This window comes from Lepidochelys kempii, chromosome 9, assembly GCF_965140265.1.
Source record: "Lepidochelys kempii isolate rLepKem1 chromosome 9, rLepKem1.hap2, whole genome shotgun sequence".
Classification (NCBI taxonomy): domain Eukaryota; kingdom Metazoa; phylum Chordata; order Testudines; family Cheloniidae; genus Lepidochelys; species Lepidochelys kempii.
This window is the reverse complement of record NC_133264.1, coordinates 4,097,266-4,113,448: the sequence shown is the minus strand read 5'-3', so window position 1 is coordinate 4,113,448 and position 16,183 is coordinate 4,097,266. Positions and strand designations below refer to the sequence as shown.

General features: G+C 46.2%; 1 protein-coding gene across 2 annotated transcripts in view; it reads left to right on the top strand.

Annotated features, from left to right (window-relative positions):
• Positions 1–16,183, top strand: part of TP63 (tumor protein p63) — a 131,849-nt gene that overhangs the window by 13,622 nt on the left and 102,044 nt on the right. Inside the window, exon 2 of one of the 2 annotated variants that reach the window (XM_073358732.1) lies at positions 14,465–14,593. In XM_073358732.1, the coding sequence (XP_073214833.1) occupies positions 14,465–14,593 (129 nt within the window). Of the gene's footprint in view, positions 1–14,464; positions 14,594–16,183 lie in introns of those variants that run through there. The other variant, XM_073358733.1, reaches the window with a different exon arrangement.

Genomic DNA, 16,183 nt, shown 5'->3' with positions numbered 1-16,183 from the left:
GCAGCAGCTCAGAAGTAAGGGTGGCAACACCATACCATATCTGCGCTGCTGGCTTCAGAGCTGGGCGGCCGGAGCGTGGCGGCTGCTGACCGAGGGCCCAGCTCCGCAGACAGCAGCTCAGAAGTAAGGGTGGCAATACCGTACCGTGCCATCCTTCCTTTGGCGCTGCCGATGGCTCTGCCTTCAGAGCTGGGCTCCCGGCCAGCAGCCACTGCTCTCCAGCTGCCCAGCTCAGAAGGCAGCCCGCCGCCAGCAACAGCGCAGAAGTAAGGGTAGCAGTCCTGAAACCCGCCACCCCCTCCCCCCCGACAATAACCTTGCGACCACCACCACCCTACCCCCACCCCCCCACACACAACTCCAGGACCCCTGCAATTATAACACTGTGAAATTTTGGATTTAAATAGCTGAAATCATGAAATTTACAATTTTTAAAATCCTATGATCATGAAATTGACCAAAATGGACCATGAATTTGGTAGAGCCCTACTGATAGATGCTCCCTTTTATCCACATTATCCTGTATTTTAAAAAAGACAGCAATAACCTCCCAGATCCAGTTGGCAGCCCCTCAGGGCCGTGCCTATCCTGATTTGAACCAGACACTGTTGTAATTTAGCTGGAGGTGTCCGGTTCTCTTTTTTCTATCCACTTTCAAATGTCGCCAGTCTCCACTGGTGGAATTGCATAGTGTTAATTATGAGGCAGTTTCAAGTAACGTGACTATCTTGCTGAAGATCAGATGCAGTTGGCTGAATTGTCTTTACACTAAGTATAATAAATAGTTTCCTATTTTGTGTTGTGGTCTGTGTGTGTGAGAGACAGACATAGATGAATGAAAACTGAGGAATGCTGATTGCTAGAAGAAAGGCTGGAAATGTTAAAAGTACACCCACCACGAGTGCTGGATTCAGTAGTCTGCTGTAAGTGCTGCAATCGGGTGACTGCTGCACTCACAAAAAAGCGTCAACACTAACGACAGGAAAGCTTTAAAAGGGCTGAGGTTTTGTTCAGAAAAGCACCTGAAAGTTTGGATTTTTAGCCAGACCCTATCCAAACCTGTCAGGTTTGCAAATCTAGGCTCTCAAAATCAATGGACAATTGTGATGGTTGCATGTGCAAAGTAGACGTAAAAGTGTACTCACAGTTATTGGCATGGCTCTATAATTTCAAAAATAGGCCAGGAAGTCTAGCAGTTTGTTTTTTTAACTTTTACTATTTCCTGTTGCTCCAAGGATCGGTTTAATAAGAAACACAATGGTTGTAATTTGTAACTGTTCTAGGCATTTAAAAAAAATCTAGCCCCCTTGACAATGTTTCTTTTGTAAATGGATGAATTTTGTGGCAAAGCCATTCTGTGATTACAGAACACTGCCGCATAGTAGAGATCTCTGAGTCTCTTTCAAGGCTTGCTGGCTGCTTCTGTGTGCACCTATTGAACTGTCTGGTGCAATCCATTATTAACGACGGATCAGCTGGTTGCTTGTTGATGTTAAGTGCTTGCCCAGAGGCATCGAAAGACAATTCCTTTTGATTTTAATTGTAGCTGCAAAATAGTTGTGAATGCCATTGTTATGAGGAACATTAATGTGTGACAGCATTTTAGAAATGTCATGAGGTAACTATGTTAATTGCAGTATCTTAGCTCTGTCTCCAGAAACCTTCTCTGCCTGTCCAGACTGCAGCACAAACAGTCCCTCTACAATCAAGTCTAAATGCTCTTTCTGCTCATTTCTTTGCAGTGTTGTTGTAGCTGTATTGGTCCCAGGATATGGGTGAGATATAAAAGATATTGTCCCCCTCATCGCTAATAGAAAAGGAGGACTTGTGGCACCTTAGAGACTAACCAATTTATTTGAGCATAAGCTTTCGTACATCCAATGAAGTGATGCATCCGATGCATCCGATGAAGTGAGCTGTAGCTCACGAAAGCTCATGCTCAAATAAATTGGTTAGTCTCTAAGGTGCCACAAGTCCTCCTTTTCTTTTTGTGAATACAGACTAACACGGCTGTTACTCTGAAACCTCTCATCGCTAATGTCCTTCTTTCACCATTTCCCTGAGGAGAATAGGAAGGCAATTAATTTTCTTACAGCTGTGGTGTAGTAATGCTTTGTTGGGCTACCTAGAAAGCAGCTGACCTATCCCAGGGCTTCCAGAACCAAAAAAGAAAAAAGTCCATATTGGTCAGGGAAACAATGCAACACGGTTGTTCAGTCACACTGGGGCTAGATTGCCTTGATGGGAGCTGCTGGGTGCTTCTGAAAATCTGTCCTTTATTTAGGTGCCTAAATAGGCGCTGAGTTCATGTTAAAACCTGGTTCCTTTTGTGAGTGCTGGGCATTGAAAAATCTGACTCTGTGCTCTTGAGAAACCAGCCCAGGGGGTGTGTGTCAGGTCACCGGCCACGGCTTGGCTGGGTGGCACTAGTGTGCATTTGTGTGTTGCTCTGCTGAGAGGCCTGTTTGGAGCAAGGTTCTGGGTGGAGGTTCCTGGCATGCTGCAGAGTGTGCAGCTTGCCTGCACTGCTGAGCACTGCAGGACGTCGTGGGAGAAGGCCTTTGTGCCTGCAGCAACACGGGGTCATTTCCCGGAAAACAGAGAGCTGGAGGTAGAGTCCTTGCACGATTAAGAACACAGCTTCGGTATATTAATGGCTGCTACAGTTTAGATTCCACTTACTTTTGTCTCTTGTGTGGCAAGCAGTGTTTCCACCCAGTCCGCAGGAGTATGGTCATGACGTTGTTAGATTTAGGGCCCACTAGGGACCCTGTGCCAAGCAGAGGTTAAAGCTTGAGGAGGACCTTTTATTAGTTAATTTACAGAGAGATACAGTAATGCAAACTCATGCATTTGGATTTTATTTAGGGGAGAGCTCTGTGTGTTTGTGTGTGTGTCTGTGTAAGTCCATTTCATACTGTGCTGAGTTTGCTTACATGAAGTTTACATTGCTGTCTAAGCAACTGTTGTATTTATTACCTGGGCTGACTGATATTTATACCCAATATGTTGGCACGTTGTGGGATTGCACTGGCACTGGACTTAATTTACAATACTGTTTGCAGTACACTCTTTATTCCATACTCGTGGATATTACTAATGCTCTCCAATACCACTGGGTACCTTGCATACGCAGGACCAAATCCAGTGCCCCCAGGGGGCTTAATGGGAGTTTTGTGTGAGTAAGACCTGGGTAAAACTGAGGAATTGGCTCATTGTCACTGTAATTGCTTCAAATGGGAAATAACAGATGGAGGCTAAACCTAACTAAAACAGACAAATATATGTATCTCAAACAAAATGTCTTTCTGTTCTTATTGATTTGTAGGACCATAGCTTCTAGGAGCCCGGGTTGTGGATCAATACCCCACTGGGCTAGGCAATTTACAAACATGAAACACAAAGACGGCTGCTGGGCTATAAAGCTTCTGTTGTTTGGGGAAACCCTGCATAATTCATGGGGACCTGTATCCTTAGCGAGTAATGTAAGCCCCCAAAACTAACGACAATAACACAGGACAGTCTGATAAAGGGATTCTTATCCCTTTGTTCTATGGGCAAAGCTTTCAAAACTATAGCCAAAATGTTCTAAGTCGGGTGCCATATTCATGCAGGTAGTAATGTAGGAAATTGCTTGTTCTTAGCACCTCTGAAACTTGGGCCATTTATTTAGATGCTTGACTATGGATTTCAGTGCCCTTTGTTTTTTCCTACCCCCCCCCCCCCAGATGTTCTGGTTTAACTTGGATTTAAACCTGGAGAATGGTCAGTTTAGATGAGCTATTACCAGCAGGAGAGTGAGTTTGTGTGTGTATGGGGGTGGGGGGGATGTGAGAAAACCTTGATCTATGCAGGAAATAGCCCGACTTGATTATGTAAAGAGTTGTCACTTTGGATGGGCTAGCACCAGCAGGAGAGTGAATTTGTGTGGTGGGGTGGAGGGTGAGAAAACCTGGATTTGTGCTGGAAATGGCCCACCTGTTGATCACTTTAGATAAGCTATTACCAGCAGGACAGTGGGGTGGGAGGAGGTATTGTTTCATGATTTCTGTGTGTATATAAAGTCTGCTGCAGTTTCCACGGTAAACATCTGATGAAGTGAGCTGTAGCTCACGAAAGCTCATGCTCAAATAAATTGGTTAGTCTCTAAGGTGCCACAAGTACTCCTTTTCTTAGTGCCCTTTTAGGAACTCTAGTTGAAAATATTGGCCTAGGGTCCCAAACTGTGTATCTTGAAACAGGATCAGCATCCAGACAGCTCTTACAAGAACACAGACCAGAGGGGAGTGCAGTCCCCTGCTATCACAGGCAAGGCCCCCCCACAATTCTGTTCATATTAGATTTATAATAAATTTCAGCGAAAACCCTGAAGTCACAAATGCTCAGGTATTAAGGTGATGAATTGTCTAGAAACCTATGAATAAATAATTATAAAGAAAAGAGATCTGAAGCTCAAGTTCAGTGGTTTCGTGATGTTGATGGACACTCCCCTCCTATTTGATCAGGAAAATTTTGGGCTGACGGGACTGCTTTAAAAGATGAAAAGGCTGATGAGCAAGTTCCAGGTATCACTGGACAAATATTTCAGTGGGCAAATTTAGGGCTTAAACAGATTCAGATAGAATGTGAGTTTCCAGTTTGGGTGGGGGATTTTTTTTTTCTGGAATTTTGGATAAAATTAAGGGTGGGATTTTTAAAGCACTTATGTAACTTGGGACTCTTAAGTTCCATTTTCAGAGTCACCTGTGTGCTTTGGAGCCTACGTTCCACTGAAAGTCAAGTGCCCAGGTGACTTCTGAAAATGGGACATAGACTCCTCAGCACCGACCTAGGTGTTCATGAAAATTTTACCCATTGTGCGTTTATTCTGCAATGGAAGGAAGATTTTCAAATCAAATATTTTGCCTTTTTCTTTTTCTTTTTTTTGGGGGGGGAGGAGGGGATTTAAAAAAAAAAACCCAAGGATTTTATTTTGAGAGCACTGAATTTGAATTTTCCATTAACTTGAAGATTTTTCCCCCCCCGAGAATGTTGTGCAGATAAGAGCTTTTCCTGTGTCAAGTGAGACAACCGTTAATTACAGTTCTCCCCATCTCCAGCTGGACAGCATTATTAAACATCTCAACAACACACTTGGGGACAGGATCTTTCAAAAAAGTGTGGGGGGGAAGTATTTAAATTTCAAAATTGCCAAAAAATTATTTTCATTATTTAATAAATAAAAGACTGATGGGTAGGTTTTTCTCTTAAAACCTAAAACTGGAAACCCTCTCTGTAACATTTAACTGCTACAGTGGTGGTACGGAGACCAAGCTCTTATATAGCACTTTTCATTCAAGCACTTTACAACCATCATTATCATCGTTTTACAAATGGGGAAACTGAGGCACAGAGAGACATGACTTGCTCAACATCACTCAGCAGGTCAGGGCAGAGATGCTGTTAGAACCTGGTAGCCTGATCCATAGGCCAGTGCTCTATCCACTGGGAAGTACTACCTCTAACAACTAAAGAAATGCCCACGATACCTAATGAGAGGAGGTCACAAGTGACAGTTGTCAGGGTGATTCTGATGAAGCATGGAGGGCAGAAGTCCCAGTCCTCTGTGGTTTGCTGGTGTCTTTATTATGGCTCTTCCATTTCACCTGCAGAGGTGGCTATCCTTGGGAGGCAGGGATGATTCCTTGCTCTCAGCTTTGGTGGAGGTCTGAGGGGAGCCTCGCTGCCTACTCTGATCAGGTTACTGTCACGTGGCCGCAGTCAGTTACAAGGTAACATGCACTAAGAGGGTGATGTGAAGTGGAAAATGTCACGCCTCCTATGGGTACAATAACACCCAGATGACTGTAAGTGAAAGATGCTGGTGAATAACAATAATTTTTCAGTTTGTGGATGTGTTTGTACAGCGTTTTTGGCTGTAGCTAGTTTCACTGTTTCTTTTGTACAGTCAGTTTCTTCTTTGCAGAAAGAACCCGGACCAACAGCGACAGGAGAACAAAACGCCTCTTTCCCGCTCCTCTGAAAAAGGAATTAAAACAGAAAATCAGGATATGCTATTAAAGATGGTTCTACCAGCATGAAAAGTAGTCAGTGTCCCTTTAAGGGTCTCTAGCTCCTATCCTCAGCTGTGCATGATTGATTCTGTAGAGATGCCTTCCTGTGTTACACAGATATTTTGCTTGCATGTTTTGAGCCCAGTTCCTCTCTCCTGCCCTGTTGCCGCTCCCAACTCCGGCTCGTGTTCTGTGTGCGCAGCGCTTGGTTCACCTTGAAGCCAAGGAGTTCCTACCGGATGATAAAACTCCTAGCCCTGTCCTGCTGCCCTTCCCTATGGCACAATCAGTTTCCCAGCCCATAGTTCCTGTCCTTGTCCTGATTCCCCAGGTCTCATCTGGTCTGATATCACCGCCCCAAATTCTTTGCTGTTGTCCATGTGTTTTCTGGGATGATGGTAGCTGAGGATCTGGGAAAATTGAATCAGGCCCTAGGGACCCAAGAAATACAGGAAGAGCTGTGACTTGTGCTCTGGGTGGGCATTTTTTTGCTACAAAAACCTCCATTTGCTGAGGATAGCTTTCCCTTCTCCATAGTCACATTCATAGATTCATAGATACTAATGTCAGAAGGGACCATTATGATCATTTAGTCTGACCTCCTGCACAACGCAGGCCACAGAATTTCACCCACCCACTCCTGCGAAAAACCTCTCACCTATGTCTGAGCTATAAGTCCTCAAATCGTGGTTTAAAGACTTCAAGGAGCAGAGAATCCTCCAGCAAGTGACCTGTGCCCCATGCTATAGAGGAAGGCGAAAAACCTCCAGGGCCTCTTCCAATCTGCCCTGGAGGAAAATTCCTTCCTGACCCCAAATATGGCGACGGCTACACCCTGAGCATATGGGCAAGATTCACCAGCCAGATACTACAGAAAATTCTTTCCTGGGTAACTCAGATCCCACCCCATCTAATATCCCATCACAGGCCATTGGGCCTATTTACCATGAATATCTAATTACCAAAACCATGTTATCCCATCATACCATTACCCCCCTACGCCATGGCTACCTCAGTTTCCACCTGTGGGCATTTACAAAATAAAGGTCATGGGCCTAGGATGTGGTAAAGGAGTCCTAAGGTATTTGGAGCAGATCCCTGAAGTCTGGCTGTTGATTGAAACTACTTGGATCTGAAATCTGGGCTGGAAACCTAAGTAAGAATAACTAATTGTGTACCATTCAATAATACCCACTGCCGCCGGGCCAGGAATCCCCAGACACCAGTCTCTGTTGGGGTTCCATAAGCCAAGCTCCTGAAATTCAGTTGTAGGCAGGGAAATAAGGGGAAAAAAATAAAAAATATGTGGTCCAAGTTTGGGGTGGTTCCTTGTTTTACTCACATTGTTTCACTAGGCCTCAGGTCCGAGGCCTGTCAGGAAGTTTAGAAGGCGATGAAATGGAGGGTGTGGGGGGAGTTCAGGAAGGGTCTGAGGCCCAAAGTTAGGGTCCAGATCTCCAGCCTGTCACAGAATATACAAGTGTTTGGATCCAAGGGTTTTGTATTGGCCCATCTTGGAGATGGGGGACAATGGCAAAATTCAGATCTGAGCCTCCCCAATCGTTGGGGTGGAGGGCTGCTCACACAGGGACATTTTATTTTGGACCCGTCCCTAATGCAATACGCCTGTTTGGTTATTGGGGGCCTTTAACAAGCTCTTCCAGCGTGTATATTGACGGCGCGGGGGGGGGGGTATGAGCCTGTCCCACAGAGTTAGGGGAATTCCAGATGACACCGCTTGCCAGATTCTCTCGCTTGTCCCACGCTGCCAACTCCGCCTCCTTCTCTTCTTGCACAGCTGTGTGCTTCATTAAATAGTGATGTCTACAAATCACTGCAGTGTTAAAATGTAGAGCAGGGGGAATTCCAGCGCTCTGAACGCTGCCAAGTTCCTAGAGTTTTAGCAGCACACTCAGAAAGAACAAGGGCCCCCACCCCTTTCAAGAACTAAAAATATGACTATACCAAGATTTGGTCAATTATGTAGACGGCTTTTGAATTCTACTGTGGTTGTATCTTGTGCCTCTTCATGTACTTGAATGGATTTCCTCAGCTGTCGCAGGGAGAGGCCAGTGTTTGGATTAGAATCCCGGAGGTCGAGCCTGAGACCATCGACTCATCTCACTGTTGACCAGCTTCGCTATTTGACCCCAGCCTTCAGGCTGTCGAATGCTAATGCATTAACCAGCTATGCCTCCTAGCCATGCATCTAGAGGGTGTTAAGGACTAGGTGACGTGTAAAGGGTTAATTACTCAGGAAGGGCAGTTTATCTAGTTAAATCACTAAAGTGAGCCACTAGAGTGAGGGGATTAAGGTTCAAATCCTTGTCCTGCGAGCTCCCTATGCGACCACTTGATCTGAATGGCCAAGATGGGCAGAAGTGGGTACCTACCCTGAGACACCTTAAAAGGGCCTGACTTTTCAGAAAGTGCAGGGCACCCACTGTCTGAGAATCGGCCCTTTAAGGTGTCCTTAGTCAGGCATCCAAAATCACTGGTCACTTTTGAAAATGTCCACTTGTGTACCTCAGTGCCGCGCTGGTAGAACGGGGGAATTACTGCCCTACCTCACAGGAGGGCTGTGAGGACAACGTGATCTAAGGTGTGCAAACTGCTCTGGTGCCAGGGGCCGGGTCAGTAGACGTTTATTTGGAGCTTGGCTCCTGATTTGTAAATGGGGGCAGGCTTTTTTAGAAACCAGCTTTCTAGACCTTTTGTTTTCCATGAGATGCTGCAGCCTTTCTCATATTATGTGAGCCCCTCCAAATGGGCCCCAGCAATACCGAGGGGCCTGGAAGAAACCAAAACGTTTGTCTTGGGAGAGAAGAGAGAAGCAAGAGCCTGTAACCCAAACTTTGCAGTCTTCAAAACCAGTTTGCTTTAGGGTGGGATCTGCTCTAGTTTGTCCATCCTTAGCATGAATTATACCCCTCTCCCCGCAGTGAGACTCCTCCAGACTTCTATACCATGGAGTTAAGGTTTATAAGCCAAGGCAATTTTGTATCAAGAGCTCATATGCTATTAGTGTTATGGGGAGAAAATTCCTACCCCCTGCAAAAAGGCCTGATTTCCCAGAGATGCTGGAGTCCATTAATGCTGCAGGTCAACACCTCTGAAAAACAGACCATTAAGCCTTAACTAGCTTTAGACTTCCCTATGATTTCTTATTCACATCTGTTCTCCCCACGTACTATAAACCCTACAGCTAGCCTGATGACAGTTCAGATCTTCTCGTCCCTGACACCTGTACTGAAGAGGGAAGAGCAAATAAACCCCGGCACATACCTTGCTGGGGTGGTGTTTTTGGTTTTTCAATATCGTCTGTCAAGAGCAGGGGTTCTCAGACTGTGGGTCGGGACCCCTCAGGGGGTTGCAAGGTTATTACATGGGGGGGTCACAAGCTGTCAGCCTCCATCCCAAACCCTGCTTTGCCTCCAGCATTTATAATGGTGTTAAATATATAAAAATGTTATAAACATATAAAATATAATTATAAGGAGGGGTTGCACTAGAGCCTTGCTATGTGAAAGGGGTCACCAGCACAAAAATTTGAGAACCACTGCTCAAGAGGCAGATGGACTCAAGCATGGAGCTTTATCTTTAGCTCCGCCCCAGACCCTCTCCTTATATAAATATGAAGCACCTGGCCCTAAGGCTGGGTGTGTCTGGTCTCAAACAGAGGGCTACTTTCTTGAGGTGTTGTGGGCATAGAACGGTTCTCTCCTTTCAGAAGTGTAAGTAAAATAGGCTTTTGTGCTCCGTTTTATTAGTGATTTGTAAACAAGAACATATGCACTGAGTAATGCTACTATGGTTGGAATATCAACCCTGCTACAGTCACCATGGCAGTTTTCTCCTCTCTCATCATTCCCTGATATCACAAGTGTTATTTCTGATTAAGAGAATGCTGTGCCCTCTTTCTCCTAGTGTAGAAGAGGCAGAATCCTTGTGGGTGAATGAGTTGATGCTTTGAGGTTCTCCTGTCTCTTCCTGAATCTGCTAATGACTTGTTTGATGGTAAACTAGTCACTTAAGGCTTGATTGTCAGACATTCTGGGAATCCACAGCTCTAGCAGAAGTGAATAGGAACTGCAATTGTTTAAGTATCTGATTTTCAGAAGTGCTAATCTGCTGTGCCTCACCTTACCATCTATGTGGTGGTGGTGTTGTTGTTTTTTATTCCTATCTGTTGGGAGAGTTAATATTTGCAAAGCCCATTTAAGCTAGTTAGAGCACAGGTGCTGTGTAAGTTTTAAAAGTGACCTGGCAGTCAGTTTCATGGCAAATTATGTTGTTTTCCCACCTAAGGGATATGACATAATTCTGCCACACAAATGTAGTGTAATTCTTGTAAAATTATCGGAGAGAGATAAGTATTCAATGCACATAAGGCTTTATATGCGAGGATCGCTAGGCATGTGTGAAAAGCCCCTGGAACTGTGATACAGAGCTGTGATTCCATCTGGTCTTGCAAGGTAAATAGGATTGGGTGGGTCAGTGTTTTGGAGGGGAGGCACACGAGTAACACTAGCTGATGCTGGAAGTGATCCTGGTGACTGAGTAGGCTGAACTCTGAGTCAGTATGGAAGCAATGCTCCAGCACAGTGCTAGGGAAAATTGTACTGATGGAGAGAGATTGCCTCTTAGATGAGACAAAACCATGGTCCTTTTGATCACTAAAGATCCCCTGGAGCTTTTTATAAGAGGAGAGTTGTCAGCTCTGGTGTTCAAGCCAAATTACAACTTGGTGACGGTCTACATTCCCCAGTCTGTTGTAACTGGATCTGGTAATTCTCCGCTTACCGTCGTATAATGTTCCATTTAAACACTCGCTGTGTTTCACCTTAGAGGTTCCTGCACTGAACCCAGTTTCTAGTTTGTGTGTCAGCATATGGTCCAATTGTACAAAGGTTTGCTACCAGGCTTCAGTCCCATTAAAGTCAGTAGTCTGGTAGTAATGCCCAGCAGTAAGCCCTGTACGTGGTAGTGTTTGCAATGTCACACACTAAATAGGTAATACCCTTTGGGATGTGAAGTGCTGCATGAAAGTAACAATCTAGTGACTGAAAGTAGCAATCCAACTCCCAGTCCTGAAAATGCTTACATGTGCGGTTAACTCTGTACACACAATCTCACTGAAGTCGGAGACTTGGGTGACTTAAAGATGCAGGTTGGGGGGCCTAAATGCATGGAGTGAGGTCAGATGGATGGAGTTTATGCCCTGCTTGTTTTTCTGGGGGGAGAAAAAAAAATTCATGGATTCCTGTAAACTATTCAGTACAGAGGCTGCTCTAACGCCTAGCAGGCTAAAGGGGTGGTGACGAGAGGTTAGGCACCAAATTTAGGTTTTGTGGGGAGGGGATGGAAACACCCTAATCTGCACTATGACTTTTATTTTAAATGTTTCCTTGCAGCACAGTAACCTGGGTATTTTAGTGCACTGGAAGCAGGATGCTTTGGAAAAGCCTCAGCAAATAAATAGAAAGTGACCTGCCAATTGCCATTGTCCCAGCTGAGCAAAGAGCAATAGTGACTGTTCCTTAAGATTTTCCCTCTTTAAACTCTTTGCAGATGTTAGCTAGTGAACCCATACAGCCTCCCTGTGAGGATAGGGGGGTTGTTGTAATTGCACAAATAGGGAAACCGAGGCAGAGGCACTAGCCTACAGAGGGGGAGTACAGAGCTTGTTTGTTTAAAAAGTTTTATATTGGAATTTAAACGAAAGAAATAATGGTACGTTTCTGTTGGTCTAGGGAAATGTAAAAGCTCTTTTTTTTTTTTTTTTTTTTTTTTTTTGCACCACTTGAAAAGTGTGGACCTGTAATCCAACAGGGCCCCTTTGCAAATAAATACACATGAGATTACCCTGTGTGGGGCGAAAGGACAAACGTGTGACGTCGTATGAATGTGGCTCAGGGGAAGTCCTAGCACTAGAGGAGGGCCAGAGAGGGCTGAGGCTGTACAGAATGTGGGCAGAATTGCATTCTCACGGCCAAGCTCATCTGATTGTACCCTCTGCCTGGCCGCATATCATGCCTTCCTAGGTGCTGGTCACTGGTGGAGGTGGGATACAGAATCTGAAGGACCCAAACTGCCCAATACTGGATGGAAATTCCCAGATGTTTCTTCCCCTTCTCCCCTCTTCCCCCCACCCCAAAAAAACCCCCAAAACACAGCCAGTGCAAATTAACTCCCCAAAGCAGCATAACTGAGGGTTTGTCACAGAAGGCCTGCTGAGAATACCTGATTGTGGGCAGAAACAAAAACAACCTCTGCAAAATTCATTGCACTGCTGCGGATTGGGATGTTTTCCTCCTCTGCCTGTGTGCCCGAATCTGTGTGGGTTAGTTCCTAGCCATGTGGCCTAGCGCTGAGATAGCTAGGAACCAAGTGGGGCAAGTTGTAACTTGCAGGAGGACTCTGGTGCTGAGGAGTTGATTTAAAGGAAGACCTGTGGGGAGTGGCTTGGTGAGCAACTCTGAGCTGATGCCATTGGTCATAGTCACTTCCTAAGGGGTGAGTTTTTGGAAGTCAATGATTGTTAGCTGCTGGCCCGGGCTCCTGGTGGGTCAGTGGCAAACAGGTTTGTGCATGCAGGGAGCTTGGCAGAGCAGACGGTTTGGTGGGTTGATAATATGTATTGACATTGATACGAGGTCAGGGATAGGTACTCCAATTGTGAGCAGTGCCTAAGGGCCTGTGAAGTTTGTGGAATCCATAGGTCAAGTCTATGAAGGATCTGTTGCATGTAGCAAAGTGAGTGATCTCTTCTGCTTCTCCATAGATCTCTGAACACCTTGATCCATGAAATGAAGGGGTCAGGAACTGTGGCAAGGGGAGCTCAGGGTTTAATGCTTTCCATCCCTGTTTTCTTTGGCATTCTCAGGAGCGTGGGGCAGTTTGGTGGGGTGTTGGTGCAGGGCTTGGGGAGCGGGAGAGGAGAGGCTGGAGCGGTAGCTGGGGAGTGGGTAGGCAAAGCAGGCAAGTGGAGGACTCGCTCCTGTTTGTGCTCAGTGGGGCCCTGACCTGCCTGAGGCCTCTGGATCCTACTGTAATAAAGTGTGATGTTCTAAATTATATCAAGGTTCGCACTCGTGCTCTTGTCTTCCTCTTCCCTCACCTGACCTGCAGAGAGCATGGGAGTCTGCTCTAGCACTCAGCCTCAGAGCCTTGTCCTTCAGATCAAGCTGCAGAGACTTGCTCTGAGCTCTGGAGGTGCCCAGTTCTGGACAGTGGCTGTCGTACTTCTTTTTTTTCTTAAGCATTTGTACAAATCTAAATAAAGGGACAGCTTTTTCAAAAGCTCTTGTGCTTCATCCCATTCTCTCTTGGACCGTGGGAGGCCAGGTTGTGTCATAAGTGGAAAGCAAAAGAGACTGCAGCCCATTTATAAAGCTGCCTGTTCCCAAGTGCTCTCCTGAGGGCTTCTCGCTGTAACTCAGTCACACTTAATAGCGCTCTCACCTGCTGTCGGTAGGAACTTCACTTGAACGCCCCCTGCTAAACGGAAAGCCCATTGCTGGCCATTCAAGGTACTCTGTGCGAAAGCTTTGCTGTCCTCAGTGGAGTTGGGGCTGCTTAAGTGTGTGATGAGTTTGGCTCTGAGAGAGAGAGTGTGTGTACTTTTGCATAGGAAAGTGTTGTATTTTCTCTGTTTTGAGTGCTTTTTGTTAATGTAATCTTTAAACGTTTAGTTTACTTGGGCTTCTTTTTTTCAGCAAGAAAAATGAGATTAAAATACCACTTTATATCTAATTTGAGCATGTTTGATCACAATTCTACAGTTAAAATTGTGAATAGCTCTAAAGCAGGAAAAGTACATATGCTTTTAAACCAAAAAATTGATGAAAATTTTCTAAAAATCACCACTTTTGGCCCAAGATAAAAGCTACAGTATAATCATTTATTATTTACATAACAGTACCACTTACGGGGCCCTGTTATACTAGGTCCTATGCAGACACCAGTTAGAGGCAGTCCCTGTGCCAAAGAACTTACACTGTAAATAGACAAGACAGTCAGATGCAGGAGTGGAAACAGAGGCAAACTAACTTGTGCAAGATCACACTGCAGGTCAGTGATGGAGATGGGAACAGAACCCAGATCTCCTGATTCCCAGCCCTGTACTCTGCCCCATTTAAGTGCAAAATATTGTGGTGATTTATGTGAGGATGACACAAAGTTTGATTGTAAGATTCCATGTAATACAGAATTACAGTGGAGTGGGTGGCTGGGGGTTGTCCTAAATCTCTCCCTTCTAAACACATCCCTAGTATCAGGGGTTGCAGGTTGTACAGCTATGAATGTTCCAGGCGTTTAGTGTGTCTCCCTTTTTCACACACTTGTTTCTGTTGATGGGTTTCTTAGTAGTTTAATCGAGGATTCAATATCATCTATTTATTTACTGTAAGGTTTGTGGAAACTCCAGGCCATTTCTCCTGGACGGAGAGTTACTACCGATCCACCATGTCCCAGAGCTCGCAGACAAGAGAATTCCTCAGTCCAGAGGTTTTCCAGCACATCTGGGACTTTCTGGAACAGTAAGTACCAGCAGACAGAGACTGCTGCAGACGGGCATTTGGGGGGCAGGCTGTCAGTGCGGCTCAGAGAATTGGTGTTGTAGATTCCAGAGTCCTTTGTGTCTAGGTGACTGCTAGGGATCTAGCCAAGTCCGTGGTGACTCATGGTTACCGGGTGGCTGCTGGGGGCACTGAAGCGGGTCGCAATTTGATTCATGGTGGACAGATGTCTGTTTCACAAGTGGCACCCTTGACGGGCTCGGTAGAGAGGCTATGGACTGGTTGGACATGGGGACATGCTTTTCCCCCTTGAAGGCTGAGGGAACAAATATGAAACAGATGTTAGTCACGTGGCCAAACGCACGGCTGGGAGATGCTCGGACTCCATGGTGCTGAGTGCGATATAAGAACTGGGAGGGAACAGAACTGGGGCGCTACGCACCCTCAGAAGGGCAGGCATGTCTCATCAGGTCAGGGTTGAGGCAGGTTGATGTGGGAAGTTTGGGGCAGTTGCTGGGCAGAGCACACTTCAGTTCTTGCAGGAGTGACCTCAGCTTTTTTTGCTGATCCAGGGTGGAAAATGTTTTAGGTGTCCTCCCCCCAAGCCTCCCCCAAATGGCTGAGGCCTCCCAGAAAGCTGAGTGGCATGGTTATGTGGCTCACCCTAGACCTAGGGCCTAGGGTAACTGCCCTGCAGGGCCCTCCTTAGGGAAAATGGTGCCCTGGGTGAACTTGTACCCCCGCTGCATCCCCTGGGCTTCCATCCATCCTCCCAGGCCCAGCTGCCTACCCCCTCCCCATTGCCACAAGCTCCCTTCTGCAGCTTCGCACCCCAGGCCTGCACGCTCCTAGCCTCTTGACCACGGTGCCCTGGGCAGTTGCTAGGGTCGCCCACTCTGACTGAAGCTATTCCGGGAGATTTTTTTTCCCCCAACATGACCTAACATCAATAATTGTACTGTACCTATTAAAATCTCCCAGATTGCTTTCAATAGTCACTGGGAGATTGATGCTGATTCCGGCAGACTTCTGGCCAATCTGGGAGGGCTGGCAACCCGAGCGGTTGCCCACCCATCATGGTGGCCCTGCCACCCTGCTCATCCACCCTGCCTACTAGATTTCTTGAAGTAAGCCCATCGGTAACGTCCACCTCTCCTCCCCTCTGACTCCTCCCCACAATGCGTCTCCTAACCTCTAGGTGCTGTGCTGAGGGGAGGGAAAGATTTCAAGGAGTTCCTGGTCTCAGCCAGGTTGGGAATCATGAGAACGTCCCTTCTCCCCCAGTATCGATTCTTTGGTCCTAACGGGCTCCAAGACCTGCGGAGAGGAGGGGAGGAAAGTGAAGAGGTTTTAGTGAAACCTTCTAGGGAGGTTTGGGTTGGACTTGAGTTTCATTGGCATGGGGTTTCTGGGGAATGAGGGAGGACTGTGTCCCCTTCTTGACACCCACTGTTAGCTGTAACATGGTGAGAGGAAGGTTTAAATCCTCTCTTGCTGGCTTTGAGCTCCCTTATTTCCCCCAGTGGCTTAACAGATTTGTTGCTCATTGCTTGACTCCACGGGACAGTCCCTTCAGTCCCAGCCCGGTGCACTAGCCACAGTGGCTGCTAT